Raw genomic sequence first — 15,093 nt, 5'->3', positions numbered from 1 at the left:
AAGGGGCACTGGCATGTTGCCAGGCCCTTTTTCAATAGACACTGGCCCAGGGGAGGTGACTTAAAATTATAAATAGATATACTCACCTCTCTGCGTCCTCTCTGGCGTCTTCCATCATGTGACTGAGGCCTGAAATTAGGCCCCAGCAGTCAGATGGAGCGCAGCGGCGTAATGACGTCAGTGTCCCCCCACGTGACTGCTGAGGACCAATCACAGGACTCAACAGAGACGTCAGGAAGATGCTGAAGACAGCCGGAGCCAGGATGCCCAGGAAAGGCGAGGCGAGTATTAGGGTTTGTTATTTTTATTCACCTACCCTGGGCCTCCGATTATTATACTCTGAGGAGACCACAGTGTAGAATAATATCACTGGAGGGGGGCTGTTGGGAGCATATAATACTGGGGGGGGGAAGGCACTGCTGGAGATATAATACTATATATGTGTGTGGGGGGGGGGACACTGCTGGAGATATAATACTGTATATGTGGGGGGGGGGACACTGCTGGGCATGTAATACTGTGGGGGGGACACTGTTGGGCATGTAATACTGTGTGTGTGGGAGGGGGCACTGTTGGGCTTATAATACTGTGGGGGGACACACTGCTGGGCATGTAATACTGTGTGTGTGGGGGGCACTGCTGGGCATGAAATACTGTGCACGCCACTGCCTCCCCCCCCCTTAGATGCAGCAGTACCCCCAATGATCTCCTCAGCCCCCTTAAATGCCAGAAACACCCAAAGGACCCCGTCTCCCTCCATGCCAACGACTCCTATACCACGCTAAACATCAATCCAATCCCCCAGACCCTCCGGGATACAGTCACATGTAAAGCATCACTCTTTTCAGCCTCATCCAACATGCAGTCCCATGTAACTAAATCACTCCCCCCTCAGCCTCATCCAATGTGCAGTCCCATGTAACTATATCACTCCTTCCCTCTACCTCATCCAATGTGCAGTCCCCTGTAACTACATCACTCGCTTCCCTCAGTCTCATCGAACATGCAGTCCTATGCAACAACATCACTCTCTCTCCTCAGCCTCATTGAACATGCAGTCCCATGTAACTACATTACTCGCTTCCCTTAGCCTCATTGAATATGCAGTCCCATGTAACAACATCACTCGCTCCCCTCAGCCTCATTGAACATGCAGTCCCATGTAACTCCATCACTCTCTCCCCTCAACCTCCAGTCCCATGTTACAACATCACTCTCTCCCCTCAGCCTCATCCAACATGCAGTCCCATGTAACTACAGCACTCACTACCCTCAGCCTCATCCAACATGCAGTCCCATGTAACAACATCACTCGCTCCCCTCAGCCTCATCCAACATGCAGTCCCATGTAACTACATCACTCGCTCCCCTCAGCCTCATCCAACATGCAGTCCCATGTAACAACATCACTCGCTCCCCTCAGCCTCATTCAATGTGTAGTCCCATGTAACATCACTCTCTCCCCTCAGCCTCATCCAACATGCAGTCCTATGTAACTACATCACTCACTCCCCTCAGCCTCATTCAATGTGTAGTCCCATGTAACATCACTCACTCCCCTCAGCCTCATCCAACATGCAGTCCTATGTAACAACATCACTCGCTCCCCTCAGCCTCATTGAACATGCAGTCCCATGTAACTCCATCACTCTCTCCCCTCAACCTCCAGTCCCATGTTACAACATCACTCTCTCCCCTCAGCCTCATCCAACGTGCAGTCCCATGTAACAACATCACTCGCTCCCGTCAGCCTCATCCAACGTGCAATCCCATGTACATCACTCGCTCCCCTCAGCCTCATCCAACATGCAGTCCCATGTAACTACAGCACTCACTCCCCTCAGCCTCATCCAACATGCAGTCCCATGTAACAACATCACTCGCTCCCCTCAGCCTCATCCAACATGCAGTCCCATGTAACTACATCACTCGCTCCCCTCAGCCTCATCCAACATGCAGTCCCATGTAACTACAGCACTCACTCCCCTCAGCCTCATCCAACATGCAGTCCCATGTAACTACATCACTCTCTCCTCTCAGCCTCATCCAACATGCAGTCCCATGTAACTCCATCACTCGCTCCCCTCAGCCTCATCCAACATGCAGTTCCATGTAACTACAGCACTCACTCCCCTCAGCCTCATCCAACATGCAGTCCCATGTAACTACATCACTCTCTCCTCTCAGCCTCATCCAACATGCAGTCCCATGTAACTCCATCACTCACTCCCCTCAGCCTCATCCAACATGCCGTCCCATGTAACTACAGCACTCACTCCCCTCAGCCTCATCCAACATGCAGTCCCATGTAACTACATCACTCTCTCCTCTCAGCCTCATCCAACATGCAGTCCCATGTAACTCCATCACTCACTCCCCTCAGCCTCATCCAACATGCCGTCTCATGTAAAACAAACCTGTCTCTCCCCTTCCAGCCTCCATTACTACAAGACAATCCTCTCTGCTTTCTGTTCTCCATCTCCATGAGCTCGGCTCCGGCTTCTTCTACACAGCACAGAGCAGTGATGGCTGAGACTCCGCCCTCCTCGGAGAGGCCACGCCCCTCCCTGTGACATCATACCTACCAGGAGCAACTCCACTCTAGTCACGACCATTATTTGTCTGTGCATTTACCCTCTTACTATGGAATACGTTGTTGCTATATAAAGATTAATATCATCTATTCATATAACACGTTATGCATGACCAGTCCATGTCTAATTTCATGATGCAAATAATTGATCCAAGGACTCTGATGATAAAATCGATTCTTTCTGCCGCACTTAATACTGTACAACCCCCGTTAAGCAGTAGGGGAGGGGCCGTGTACAGTGGGTGCACCCCCACTACAGGAGTAGACCGTCCTGTTCGGCAGCTTCTCCTCCGTAGAGCTGCACTGGGCGTGTCACATGACATCCCTGGACTCGCCCACCAGGGAGGGGACAAGCTGTGTAGATATGAATGGCTGCTGTCCTCAGTTCAGTGTGTAATATTCTGCCGGCTCGTTCTCCCTGGTTCTTCTCCTGTCCCCGCTCCTTCCCCCCGCACCCGGACATGGTGGTCGTGGGAACCCCCAAAGTCATCTTTATCCCTGGAAACCAATCCGAGCAGAGTGACTGCAGCTCCCTGACATCCGTCATGTTACCCATCCAATGCCCGTCCAGCCCGGAGTCAGCCATCAGCGATATCCCTCCGAGGAAAAGACAGCGGCTGACACATCTGACCCCGGAGGAGAAGGCGCTCAGGAGGTGCGGGTACTGCCGTGTGGGGTGTACTGGGGCTGAGTGCTGGTGAATGGGGAGATGCGCTGTAACCTATAAGTAGTCCTTGTCTTCTAGGAGTAGCCCTGTGTGTAGTGACTGATCGCAGGATATTATGGAGCCTTCCAGAAATAGCAGCCGCTCCCTTCCAGATGTCATGTCTTCATGTTACATGATCGCTCCCTGTACTCACTCTATAGTGTGGCCGATTCTAACCTGTCACCAGGGGCAGGTGTTGATTCTCCGGCTATTTTTGGTGGCCATAGACTTAATCAATAGGATCAATAATGTCCCCTTGTCACATCTGGACACTTATTACATTATGATATGGCCATAAGTCTATATTTCAGAATGGTTGTGGATCTGAAGTGTATTAGGCTGGCTTGGAGACGTCTTCCACAATTGGAATTATTTCTGGAATGTCTTTTGTCTATGACCAGCTGGGACTTGTATTTTTTGTAGGAGCAAAGAGTCGGCTACAAAGTAGCTTTTGAGTTTACAGCAGTGAAGGGGTTAATCCAGGCAGGTTTCCACTGTAATCCTGAGGCTGTTACATTGTAACTTATACTTTGGATGGGTTTTTACTACACTGGCTGTGTCATAGGACTTAGTTGCCCCCGCCCTGTTTTCCTGTGAATCCCTGCCTGGGCTCAGTGGCCCTCTCCCCTGTATCCTGTGTTATGGGGGCTGTTGACATTCCAGTAAGGGCTGCTGTGTGGGAGGATGTTAGCTGATCTTGCCTGCGTGGCATGTAGGGGAGCTGGATGACTTGACGTCACTGGAAGACATGAATATCTGTATATCTGCTGGGTTTAAGCCGGTTACTCTTCCTGGAACTCTTCACTTGCGCAATATATAAAATTTCCACACCATGTCATTGCCAGAGCGTTGCAGGCTACGGTGCACATTAGAAATTGGTTGCAAAATCTAGATCTTGCTGAAACATGGGGGGCATTGACCATCATGTTATCATGTCTGCCCTTTATTTGCTGAAGTTTAGTTCTTTATTTGCAGTATCAGGAGGGTAAATAAGGGTAATCTTATGAGAAGTAGCTCAGGTGTGGATGGAGTAGTGAAACCAGATGCCAGCAGGTTGTGTGCCATGCCTGAATGCCCTCTCGTACCCTTGTTGCCTTGTCGTTACTTTTCTTTAATCCCCTGAAGACGAAAATAAAAACTGCCCGCGTGGTAAATGCCCGGCCCAGCGCCTGAGCTCAGAATAGCTTCATGGCCGTTGGCTAAAATGAGGAAATGAAGTAAAGATTTTACAGAACTTTCCCGCACTAAATATATCGGTGTTCTTCCTTATGATCAGGACTGTTGCTGTGTACTCTGCCTGCATTGTTTGCACATGATTTGTTTAGACCTGGATTTGTGGCCTGGTTTCTAGTCACTTCTGTCCCTCTAGCAGCTGGAAAATATTCATTAGCCACAGCAATGACAGATAAGTGTTGTCATATAGATAGATAGATCATATAGATCTCTGCTGCTAAGTGGATCGACATGTGCAGGACCACCATCTGCTGTGACTCCTTCACTGCCCTGGGTTAGATATAGATGTAGATGTCAAGCAGTTGACAGTAAACAGTATCTTGGGGGAGGGGGGGACAGATTTATCAAAGTTAGTACTAAAGAAAATTGGGCAATTGCTCCTAGTCCAATCAGATTGTCTCAATCCCATATAAGGGCTTCATAATGGTAAGATCTGGGGTCAGGTAGTTGTTGGCAATGGTGCTATTTTTTCTTTTGCATCAATGTGTTTCTGTTAATACAGCCCTTGTCATATCTGTAGCTGAGAGTGACAACTAGGCCCCTTTGGGGTTTCCTGGTTAAATTGATAATCGCCAGTAGTTCCCCTTGGTGTTTTAGCCCCCAAAAGCGAAACAATAAATTCTTTTTTTTTTTTTTTTTTAATGTAGATTGTGAGCCCCACATAGGGCTCACAATGTACATTTTTTCCCTATCAGTATGTCTTTTTTTTTGGAATATGGGATGGAAATCCATGCAAACACGGGGAGAACATACAAACTCCTTGCAGATGGTTTTTTGCCCTTGGCGGGATTTGAACACCAGGACTCCAGCACTGCAAGGCTGCAGTGCTAACCACTGAGCCACCGTGTGGCCTCTAAAACAATAAATTCTTGTCCTCAGTGTTCTCACCAAACCTCCAATGTTTGTCCAGCAGCAACTCAGACTTGCCCCTGTCTAGTGGTCCATTCATTCAAGGCTGTCGCTAAGACACTGGTTACATTCAATATGGCTAGAAGCTGTGAAGTAAATAGGAAGGAGTCAAAGTAACATATGGCACTATATGTAGAGTTCCACCTTACGTTGTATGGGAAGTAACTGGGGAGTCTGGTGTTTCCTATAAGGGGGCTGATGATTTGTTGTGTTCGTCTGCTTCATTTAACCACTTTTGTTTTATCTGTTTCTGGGAAAGCTGGGTGGCCAGGCAAATAGCTATTATTACACTTTGGAACTTGAGTACTTTTTATACAGGTTGTGTGAACTGTATCAGCTGTACTTATAGATTCCATAGTCGTACTCCCCTATGCGGGCACCTGCCTGGGTACAGGCCACCTGTTTACTCGGAAGTATCATGTAGCTGATGCAACTCTCTGTAATTTCTCTCCATTAGACATGAAGGTACTTGCTCCTGATGTGTCTCATATGTTATGTGCCAGAATTGTGAGGCCAGTGTTTCCTTCCCTTAGCTGTAATTAGATATAGATATCTCCTATGTGAACCCATACACTGCAGCACAGTCTTATCATGGTGCGGAGTTCTTCCTTTATCTTGTACTTGTCTGGTTAGATTTCCAGATCCTTATCACACACTTAATATATATTATTTTTTCTAATAGGAAATTGAAAAACAGAGTAGCAGCCCAAACTGCACGAGACCGAAAAAAAGCCAGAATGAGCGAGCTCGAGCAGCAAGTGGTAGATCTGGAGATGGAGGTAATATAGTGCATTTCCTTATATACTATTTTCTTGCTCTACCCTACAAATACATTGTTAATTCTTCAGTTTATTTTTGTGCAAGTTTCTTTCCCTTTGGATTTGCATGAGCCCACCCCTCCCCCATGTCAAACAATTCTGCTTGGTATGTTAATAGCTGTACCCTCCCCGTCTACAGCCACCCTATTAAAAATGTGTGGAATTTCACCTCTTTTTTTTCTAGCATTTTATCTGATATTACCATCTTCCTGGTATCAATTGACATTTCCCTTTACATTAACCTATTTAACAGTCTTGACTATGAATTATTTGCACCCTCTGTAACTATCTATGGAATATTTATATGCTCGCTACATGGCACCATATAAAAAATTTTATTTTTGGTCCATTAGTCATAATGAATATTCTGTTTGCTTTCCAGAATGAAAAACTCCTGATCGAAAATCAGCTTTTACGAGAAAAGTCACATGGCTTGTTGACTGAAAACCAAGAGCTACGACAAAGGTTGGGCCTTGATGCCCTGGAGGTGAAAGAAGAAGAAATTGAGGTGATTATCTAGACCCCCAAGTGACATATAGTTATGTGGTTGGTGTATCACGTGAAAGCCACATTCCTCCATTTTATTACAGACGTGTAGACTGCACAGCCATATATACCTTTGTGGAAGGAATGTGAATATTCATCTTTCAGAAAGGCTTCTAATGCTCATAAGATTGCCACTGGATTTAGATAAATCTCTTAATCTGTTTCTTGGCAATCGTGTTGCCAGGTGGATAGGAGATTATCATACTGGGCTGCAGTAGCTTTCAGTATGGAAACTGGTAGAATTGCAGATGGCTTATGCCCAGTTTCTAGGTAACCTTTCGTGACGAAAATGTTCGTACTACATCAGTCTCGGTTTTGCTGGGTTGTGCAAAAGGTGGAGTGTTAGAGTGAAGGAGATCTTTTATCATTGTATAATTTAAGAACAGCCCTCAGGCAATATTCTCCTTTATTTGTTCTCCCTCCCTTGTCACACAAGCTGCACATCTAGATTCCATTCGCTTCCTGGAATTAGCAGGAAGTAGGTTTCTTTGTCAATGAGGTGGCTGCTGTTGCCAAGTTCAGACATTCATGAGTTTTGCACACAATATAAGGTGTGATAAAGGAGTTTCCATAGAGGACACGCAAGAATTCATTATACAACCTGGCAAAGTAAGGGTATATGTCAGGATTATCCTTTCTCTTTCTTGGCTATTTCACCAGTTTAAAGGGGTTGTCCAGGATTTGTAAAAAAAAAAAAAAAAAGTAAACATGACAAAATAGCAATATAATGTATACTGAACTGGTAAATTCCCAGACTGTAGGATAGGTCACCAGGTATGTGATCAGAAGGATTCAACACCTTGGATCAGCTGCTCAAAGAGGCACTGGCACTTGGGTGAGCCAGCAATATCATTCATTTATCACAAGGCCTGTTTGCAGCTCAGCCCTGTTCAAGTCAGTGGGATTGAGATGCAATACCAAGCACAGCCTGTGTGCAATGTATGGCGCTGTGCTTGGTATACAGCGATGAGGCTGCAACACTCACCCAAATACTGCTGTCTCCTCCTGTACGGGTTCAAGGTGTCAGACCCTAGCCTATAAGATATTGATAACCTATCTTATAGGGTAGGTCATCAATATTTAACTCTCAGAGAACCTCTTTAACAAAGACTAGCATGGAACAGTGGGAATTTACCGCATGAGCATAAGTTACTTTGTTTTATCTCATTTCTTGTTATGACCCATTTTGATGAAATCCTGGTCAGCAACTTTATGGTTTTTGTGAATTTTCAAAACTGAAAGTATAATATTGTTTATTCTGAAGAAATGTGTAGTTTATGAACAGTACCAAATTTGTTGCATGAAGTCGTTTTGTACTCAGTCTGTCTATTCTTCCATAGGTTCTGACACAGTCCAGAGAAGATGAGGTCAGGCCGGTGACCGGGTCCGCTGAGTCCGCAGCACTCAGACTACGTGCACCTCTGCAGCAGGAGCAGGCCCAGTTGTCCCCGAACTTGACCATGTCTGCATGGATTCTGACAGCCCTGATTCTTCAGACAATGAGGTGAGAAGCCAAGGAGCCTCGTCTATAATGTATTGACAAATGCATATAATAATTATTTTTTTTTGTGAACCATAATATTTCAGCTTCTATGAGATACCCTAACAACAATAACTTAATGGGTTCAGGTTCCCCCTAAGTAGCCCCTCAATCTTAAAAAAAAAAAAAAAAAAAAAAACTGATGTGGCACGCTAAGGCTTTGGTCACACCTGGAAGCAGGAGTTTTTTTCTCTGCATTTTTTTGGTTTACGCAGGTAACTTCTTTTTAAGCTAGTTTGAACCTAGCGTAACATCCATTTGCCAAGGCATTATACATTTTCCATGACTGATGCCTTTTGCAACTTGTGTCTTGGTGCTAAGCAATCATTGTACAATTTGGAATAATAATAACAAAATCTACAATAAATCACATCTATGATAGTCAGAATAGAAGGGTTTTCCTTAGATAAGGACACCCATGTAGGCAGTGATACATTCACTTGCTTTAAGTTGTCCAACTTTATGCTTCATCTTGATGGTTTCATAGCATCTTCGCCCTCTCCATAATGGTGACTATTTGCAGTGTGGTGGCAATAGCTGTCACATTTGTCATGGGACTTCTTCATTGATTACATTAACAGCCCCCATCCTCACCACAATCCAGCTGCTCTCACCTCTGCCTTTGTTCAGCGATTCCTACACATGGGTTAGCAAGCAAGAACAACAAACACAGTTAAATCAATAGAGAGATTAAACAATAAACCATTTAGAAGGTCACATAATCCACTACTAAACAATTGAATGACCTTTTAAAATGCTAGATAGTGTACAATATTGAGGTAATGCCAAATAAAACATATCAGAACGTTCCTCGCTGATCTAGATTTTCTCTTATTTGTTCTTTTGAGAACAGATATGAATATTTTGAAGAACTAGGCATTGTCTTAGGGCTTGGGAAGTCTAAAGGAGTTGTACAGTGATTTAAAGGGAATCTTCTAGTTATTGAAGTTATTCAAGCATTCCATCTCTGTAACACTGGAGATATCCACCAATCCACTATAATTGAATGGAGCTGTTGCGGCACAAGCACAGCCTGCTGATCCATTAATTTGGAGCACATGTAGCCTTCCCGTTATCAGGGGGCCTTGACAGATGGACCCCCACAGCATTCAGAAACTTCTACACTAACCAGAGGATAAGGAATAAGTTTAAATTGTGGTACAGCCCCTCTTTAAAGAGGACCTTTCATCAGATTGGGCACAGGCAGTTCCATATACTGCTGGAAAGCCGACAGTGCGCTGAATCGGTCCCAGTACCGTAGCGCTTTACAGTTAGAAGGGCATTTCTGACAGTCTGTCAGGTACGTCCTTCCTCAAAGCCGCGCCTATCACGCTGCACAGTGTGAGCGGGGAGTTCCTCCCCGCTCGCACAGTACAGCGCAATAGATGCTGCTGTGGAGAAGGACGTTCTTGACTGACTGTCAGAAACGCCCTTCTGACTGTAAAGCGCTATGGTCCCAGGAACGATAGCGCTTTACCCGGGGCACAAATCGGGAAAGTCGATAGTGCGCTGAATTCAGCGCACTGTCGGCTTTCCAGCAGTATATGGAACTGCCTGTGCCCAATCTGATGAAAGGTCCTCTTTAAGTAATCCATGTAGACCAACGTTTGCAATAAACAATTGGCGTTTGAAACTAAAAAAATGTCATTTTTGTTTTTCAGTCTGATATCTTGCTGGGCCTATTGGAAAGCTTGGACTCAGACATGTTGCTCAACTATGGAGAAAACATGTCATGGAACCAGCAAGAAGTTAAAGAAGACCAATCAGATTCCATACCCTCCACCCCATCTTCTCCTTTGGGGACCCCATCAATCAAGCTGGAGGCCATTAATGAATTGATCAAATTTGACCATGTCTACACAAAACCTATTTGCTCAGAGCAAGACTCCGAGCTAGGAATTGAGACCAGCATTGTTATTAAAGCGGAGGAAGCATCTTTAAATCCTTCTTGTATTTCCCCCATCAGTGTAAAGCAGGAGTCCCAAGAAGATGAAGTCCCACCAGTCATTGACACACAGAGCTATTTGATCTCTGCTGAAGATGTTGCGACACAACCAGCAAGTCTTCTGGAGACAGGCAGTGACTCTGGGTATGAGGGCTGTGCATCACCCTTTAGTGATATGTCCTCTCCTTTGAACTCTGACCAGGCATGGGAGGACTCTTTTACCACTGAACTTTTCCCTCAGCTTCTCATGCACCAGTCCTGTTCTCCCTCCCCTCTTGATGACCCCACTCTCTTCTGGAATCCCAGTCCAGATTTTGATGATGAATCCTTCTAAATGTCTTTCTATGTTCTCTGACTGCCACAAACAGACTTTTATTTATCTTCATATCTTGGCTTGTATTTTTATGATAAATATTATATTACTAAAGTATTGTATGGTTAAAATTCCAAGAGCAACACGTATGTGCCATCCAACTGCTTTATTATACATTGTGCTTGTAAAACCCATTCTGACCTTATGCCATAATATGACTGCCCAGTGGTTTAATGAGAATGTTGTACGGTCTGGTAGACTATGTGGGGCAGGTGTTTGCTCCAGAGGTTTTATTTCTGGATGACTACTTCTGGCTAGGATTTTCACCATTAACACTTGTAAATACAAGAATAACATGCCATGGAATGGTAGGTTTTATCAGAATATATAAGCCACAAGTAACCTATGAAAAATACAGCACTTAAATGCTTTCCCTGTTTCCTGATAAGCAGCTTCCCAGGTTAGTTGGGTATATGCCAGAGTACAAGATAAGTTTCTTATGGCTTGCTGACAATTTAGGACGACCATGCGCAACAAATGTACATCAGCCAAACCCCCTGTTTTTTGCGGGTTCAATTAACCATCAAATGTGTATGGGAGCTTCCCAACCTTCTCAGGTGACAGATATTGGGGAAGATAAAGACTGACCATTTGGATTACAACTGCAACCCTTGTTGGGGAGATCGATGGTTCTGACAGTAGCTTTATTTAGCCAAGAGCTATCTAAAGTGTATGGGCTGCTTAAGTGATTTGGAGTATTCCAGGTAATGTACAAATACCATATTATTGTCATTGCCTGACAATAGAGAAAATGTAGCTTGATGTAGATGTATCCATATAAAACCTCAGACCTCATACCACATTGGCACCGTCAAAGTGAAAACATGTAGTATGGCCTAATTCTGAAACATTATTATTTCAAATTGCGACATTTCATACAGATATATTCTGTATACAAGGAATGGGCATTTCATTTTAGAACCCGACATCCACAAAGCTTTGTTATGAAGTTTTTACTTTGTTCCCTAATTTTTGCCTTCTTGTTAAAGGCAGTTTTTTTTACTTTGTATTAATATGTTCTTGTATATAGATTAGTTCTACAGTAGGGGTAGTAAGCTTTTAATGAAAGTCAGCAAAGTTCAATTGCCCCTCCCAAGCTCAAATCTATATATTGTGAAATTTACTGTGTAAATGAATCCATCCACTTTATACCTCCCTCTGCCCATTTTAGATTTAAGTTGCTTCCTCCATTTTAATATTTAAAAAATATATTAAAGAAAAATTAATATGTATTTTGTTTTGACTTTCATCTTTGCCGTGGGAGATTTTTCTATAATGATGGTTATGTTCACTTACCTGTTGTGGGTCCTAGTCCTGTATCAGAAAGGTAAGTCGAAGTTAATAACTCCTAAAAGCCTGGTAAAACGCTTTGTACTGAGCGTCTCATCTATCACACCAGTTTCGGGTGGCTACACTACTGCTGCATTTAACGTCTCTATTGCCAAAGACAGACTGACCTTCACAGTTCTACTTTTCCCACTTACATTGCCACTTGGTTATTTGATGATGCAGGTTCAGGAAAAGGCTGCAGGATCTGTGTCTTACAACCATGTGAAATGGGCCTTGGTAGAAGCCAAAAATGGTACACATGGAAGAACTGACTTCAGCTGGTCATACAAATAATTGTATTATTTTTTTTTAGAATGATGGTAATCACCACTTACCCCCAAAACATGACCTAATGATACTGCATTCAACCCCAAAATGCAACTGAAATAGCTTGCTGAGATTAAAAGTAAGACACAGACCACACGTCCAAGTATTATACAGTGATCTATGCTTCCCAGAAATACGGATGAAAATGAGGATGAGGCAGGTGTGGTTGGTGTAACTGACCATTAGGCATCACGTTTGACTTTTGGGCAACCAAAGTTGCAGACAGGTTAAAATACAACCCATCCTAAATGTTTTCTACCACAACTGAATATGCTATTCATCCGGGGGCTCACAAGCTATTATACATAATGTGCCTGCTCAAACCAAAAAGTCTGTGTCTGGGACTATTGGTAGTAGCCTATAGCAACGCGTCACGTTCCGTAGCTAAGTTATTCGTTTGGCGTTTATGAAGTGGGACCTGGGAAAAGATTGGCACTGTCACCAATGTTTGTAAGACATAAAACTGAATGAGGATTTGAAATATCCTGGAGTTGCCAGAAATAGCGTGTCTACTTAAAAGACAAAGTTCTTGCCATAGGCCCTACTACAGTGGTAGTTTGGTCACTGGCATATACCTCCTACTACTAGTTTGGTGCCCGCTGCATTGTACCATTCCGTCTTGTTAGCAGATTAAACATTTAGCTTTTCCTCCCCCCTAATCCATGTCTGCCTTATTAGACTAAGCACCTTGGAGGGGATTGCATGCTGTCTGCCTACACCCACCCTGTCCGTTCGTCTTTTATTTATGTGCTTTATCCCAGGGCCCCACATTGCGAATAGGGCCATAATGTTGCATATTAAATTAACTTTAAAGTGGATGGGATTCTGGCTAATCCCATCTACCAATTGCAGGAAAAAAAAAAATCTGCAGCGGAAATGTGATTTCAAAAAATGCATGGTAGAGTTTTCCATTAAGGTATAATAGAAGCAGAAAGTCAGCAGAGGAGAATTCTGGACTTTCTGTGAAAAACACTGCAGAAGAAAAAACTGCGAAGTTCAGCGATTTTCAGCTGTGGCTCTCTACATGGGGGCTTGGCCATAATCTGACATAATGCTAGTGTTTTTTTTACCTTTACTATACAAGGACAAGACAACCAATAGAAACCGGCTAAAAAGGATGTAACTAATATACCAGTTTGCTGTTTACTATGTACTGATCGAACTTCGCCCATTAAGCAAGAACATACCTGCAACCTTGGGAGGAGAGTCTGGTAAATTAGGCTATGAGTAAGGCAGTAATCTCATGGAGGCCATAAGACTTTATGGCTACCTAGTAAAGAGAATATAAAATACATTCTTTATACCAACTCACTTACGACAAACTTGTTCACTCTAAAAGCAGGTGAACATGGTGGTAATTTTTTGTGGTGGAATCTGCCGCACAAATTCCGCCTCCTATGCATTTACATAAATCAGCTAGCCGAAAAAAAATTAAGCATCCCATCCAATCTTCAGGTGTATTCTGCCTGTATCTCATATCTCTCATAAGTGAGTAAGAATAGGAAATCTTTCTGCCGCCCAAGATTTTCATGGTGGATCCTACTGCAAAATCCACCATTTGAACTTACCCTTGGGCCTCACATTGAGAAAATGCTATGTTTTGGCCATGTTTTACATTACGTGAAAAGTAGAAGGGATTCTGGCTAATCCTATCAACACATTGCAGAAAAAAAATTTCTTGCAAATTGTTGCATGTCAATTATACCTACGGTATCACTGGAGTTTTCCGTATAGGTATAATAGGGACAGAAAGTCCGCAGAGAAAAACTGCAGGCTTTCTGTGTTTCTTCTGCAGTATTTTCACAGCATTTTTCGGGTTTGTCGTGCTACGTAAAGCCTTAAGCTGAGTTCACACTGAGTTTTTTAGACCAGATTTTGATGCAGAATCTGCATCAGAATCCAGCTCCAAAAGAATGCGTCCCATTGACTTCAATGGGAGCCGTTCACTTCTTTTTCCGCTAGCGTTTTTTTCCCGCTCATGGAAAAAAAGAAGCAAGCTGTCCTATCTTGACACGAACTCCGCAGCTGAATCTACTGCGGCTTCCGCAGCATGAGGCTCCCTCTCAACAAGGCCCATTCATTTGGGCTTAATCTGGAACAGAATGCACTGCACCAGTATCCAGTTGCGGCTAGTCGTGGGAGAGGTTTTTTGGAGCTGGATTCTGAGGCGGCATCAATGTCAAAATCCAGACCAAAAACTCAGTGTGAACTCAGCCTTAACCTAAAGGACTATTTTAACCAGAACATAGAGTAATGCTTATCATATGTTTTTCCCAGGAGAGATTTCTACTAGTGAAATGGAAATGTATGAGCTCCAGATATGCGTGAATAGCCTTTAAAAAGGCTATTCGGGCACCGCTAATGTTATTTGTTATTTTAAACACACACACCCCCTCCTGTTTTAAAATAATACCCTAAAAATGAATATGCTAATTATACTTTTCGTGCATGGTGGGCGGTCGTGCACTGTCCAACGTCATCTTCTGGCACGTCTTCCTTTTCTTTCCTCTTGCAGCGATGACCTCTGGTCCTGGCTCTTCTCCGGCTTCATCGTCCTCTTCTTCCGGCAGGATTGGTTCAAATCCTGCGCGTGTGTACTAGCGCCCCCTCCGGGTGTATGGGGGGGGGGGGGGAAAGAGCTACTGAGCATGCTCAGTATGGTCAGTTACCTGTAGAACTACACAAGCGCATGCGCAGTACGCTCACGATCTGCCATTGCGAAATATCCCGCCGGAAGAAGAGGATGATGAAGCCGGGGAAGAGCCAGGACCAGA

The 15,093-nt window shown here is 44.0% G+C and overlaps 1 protein-coding gene across 1 annotated transcript; it reads left to right on the top strand.

The window, feature by feature from the left end:
- Nucleotides 1-2,916: 2,916 nt before the first annotated feature.
- Nucleotides 2,917-11,895, top strand: XBP1 (X-box binding protein 1). The gene is given in 6 exon segments (XM_075272631.1): nt 2,917-3,248; nt 6,124-6,220; nt 6,642-6,767; nt 8,146-8,223; nt 8,226-8,309; nt 10,007-11,895. Coding segments are annotated over 6 exon segments (1,290 nt in total). The 5' UTR covers nt 2,917-2,961; the 3' UTR covers nt 10,625-11,895.
- Nucleotides 11,896-15,093: the final 3,198 nt, after the last annotated feature.

The sequence above is a fragment of the Leptodactylus fuscus genome, chromosome 1 (genome assembly GCF_031893055.1).
Source record: "Leptodactylus fuscus isolate aLepFus1 chromosome 1, aLepFus1.hap2, whole genome shotgun sequence".
NCBI lineage: Eukaryota > Metazoa > Chordata > Amphibia > Anura > Leptodactylidae > Leptodactylus > Leptodactylus fuscus.
Note: the sequence above shows the minus strand (reverse complement) of the source record. Positions and strands in the feature narration are given on the sequence as shown.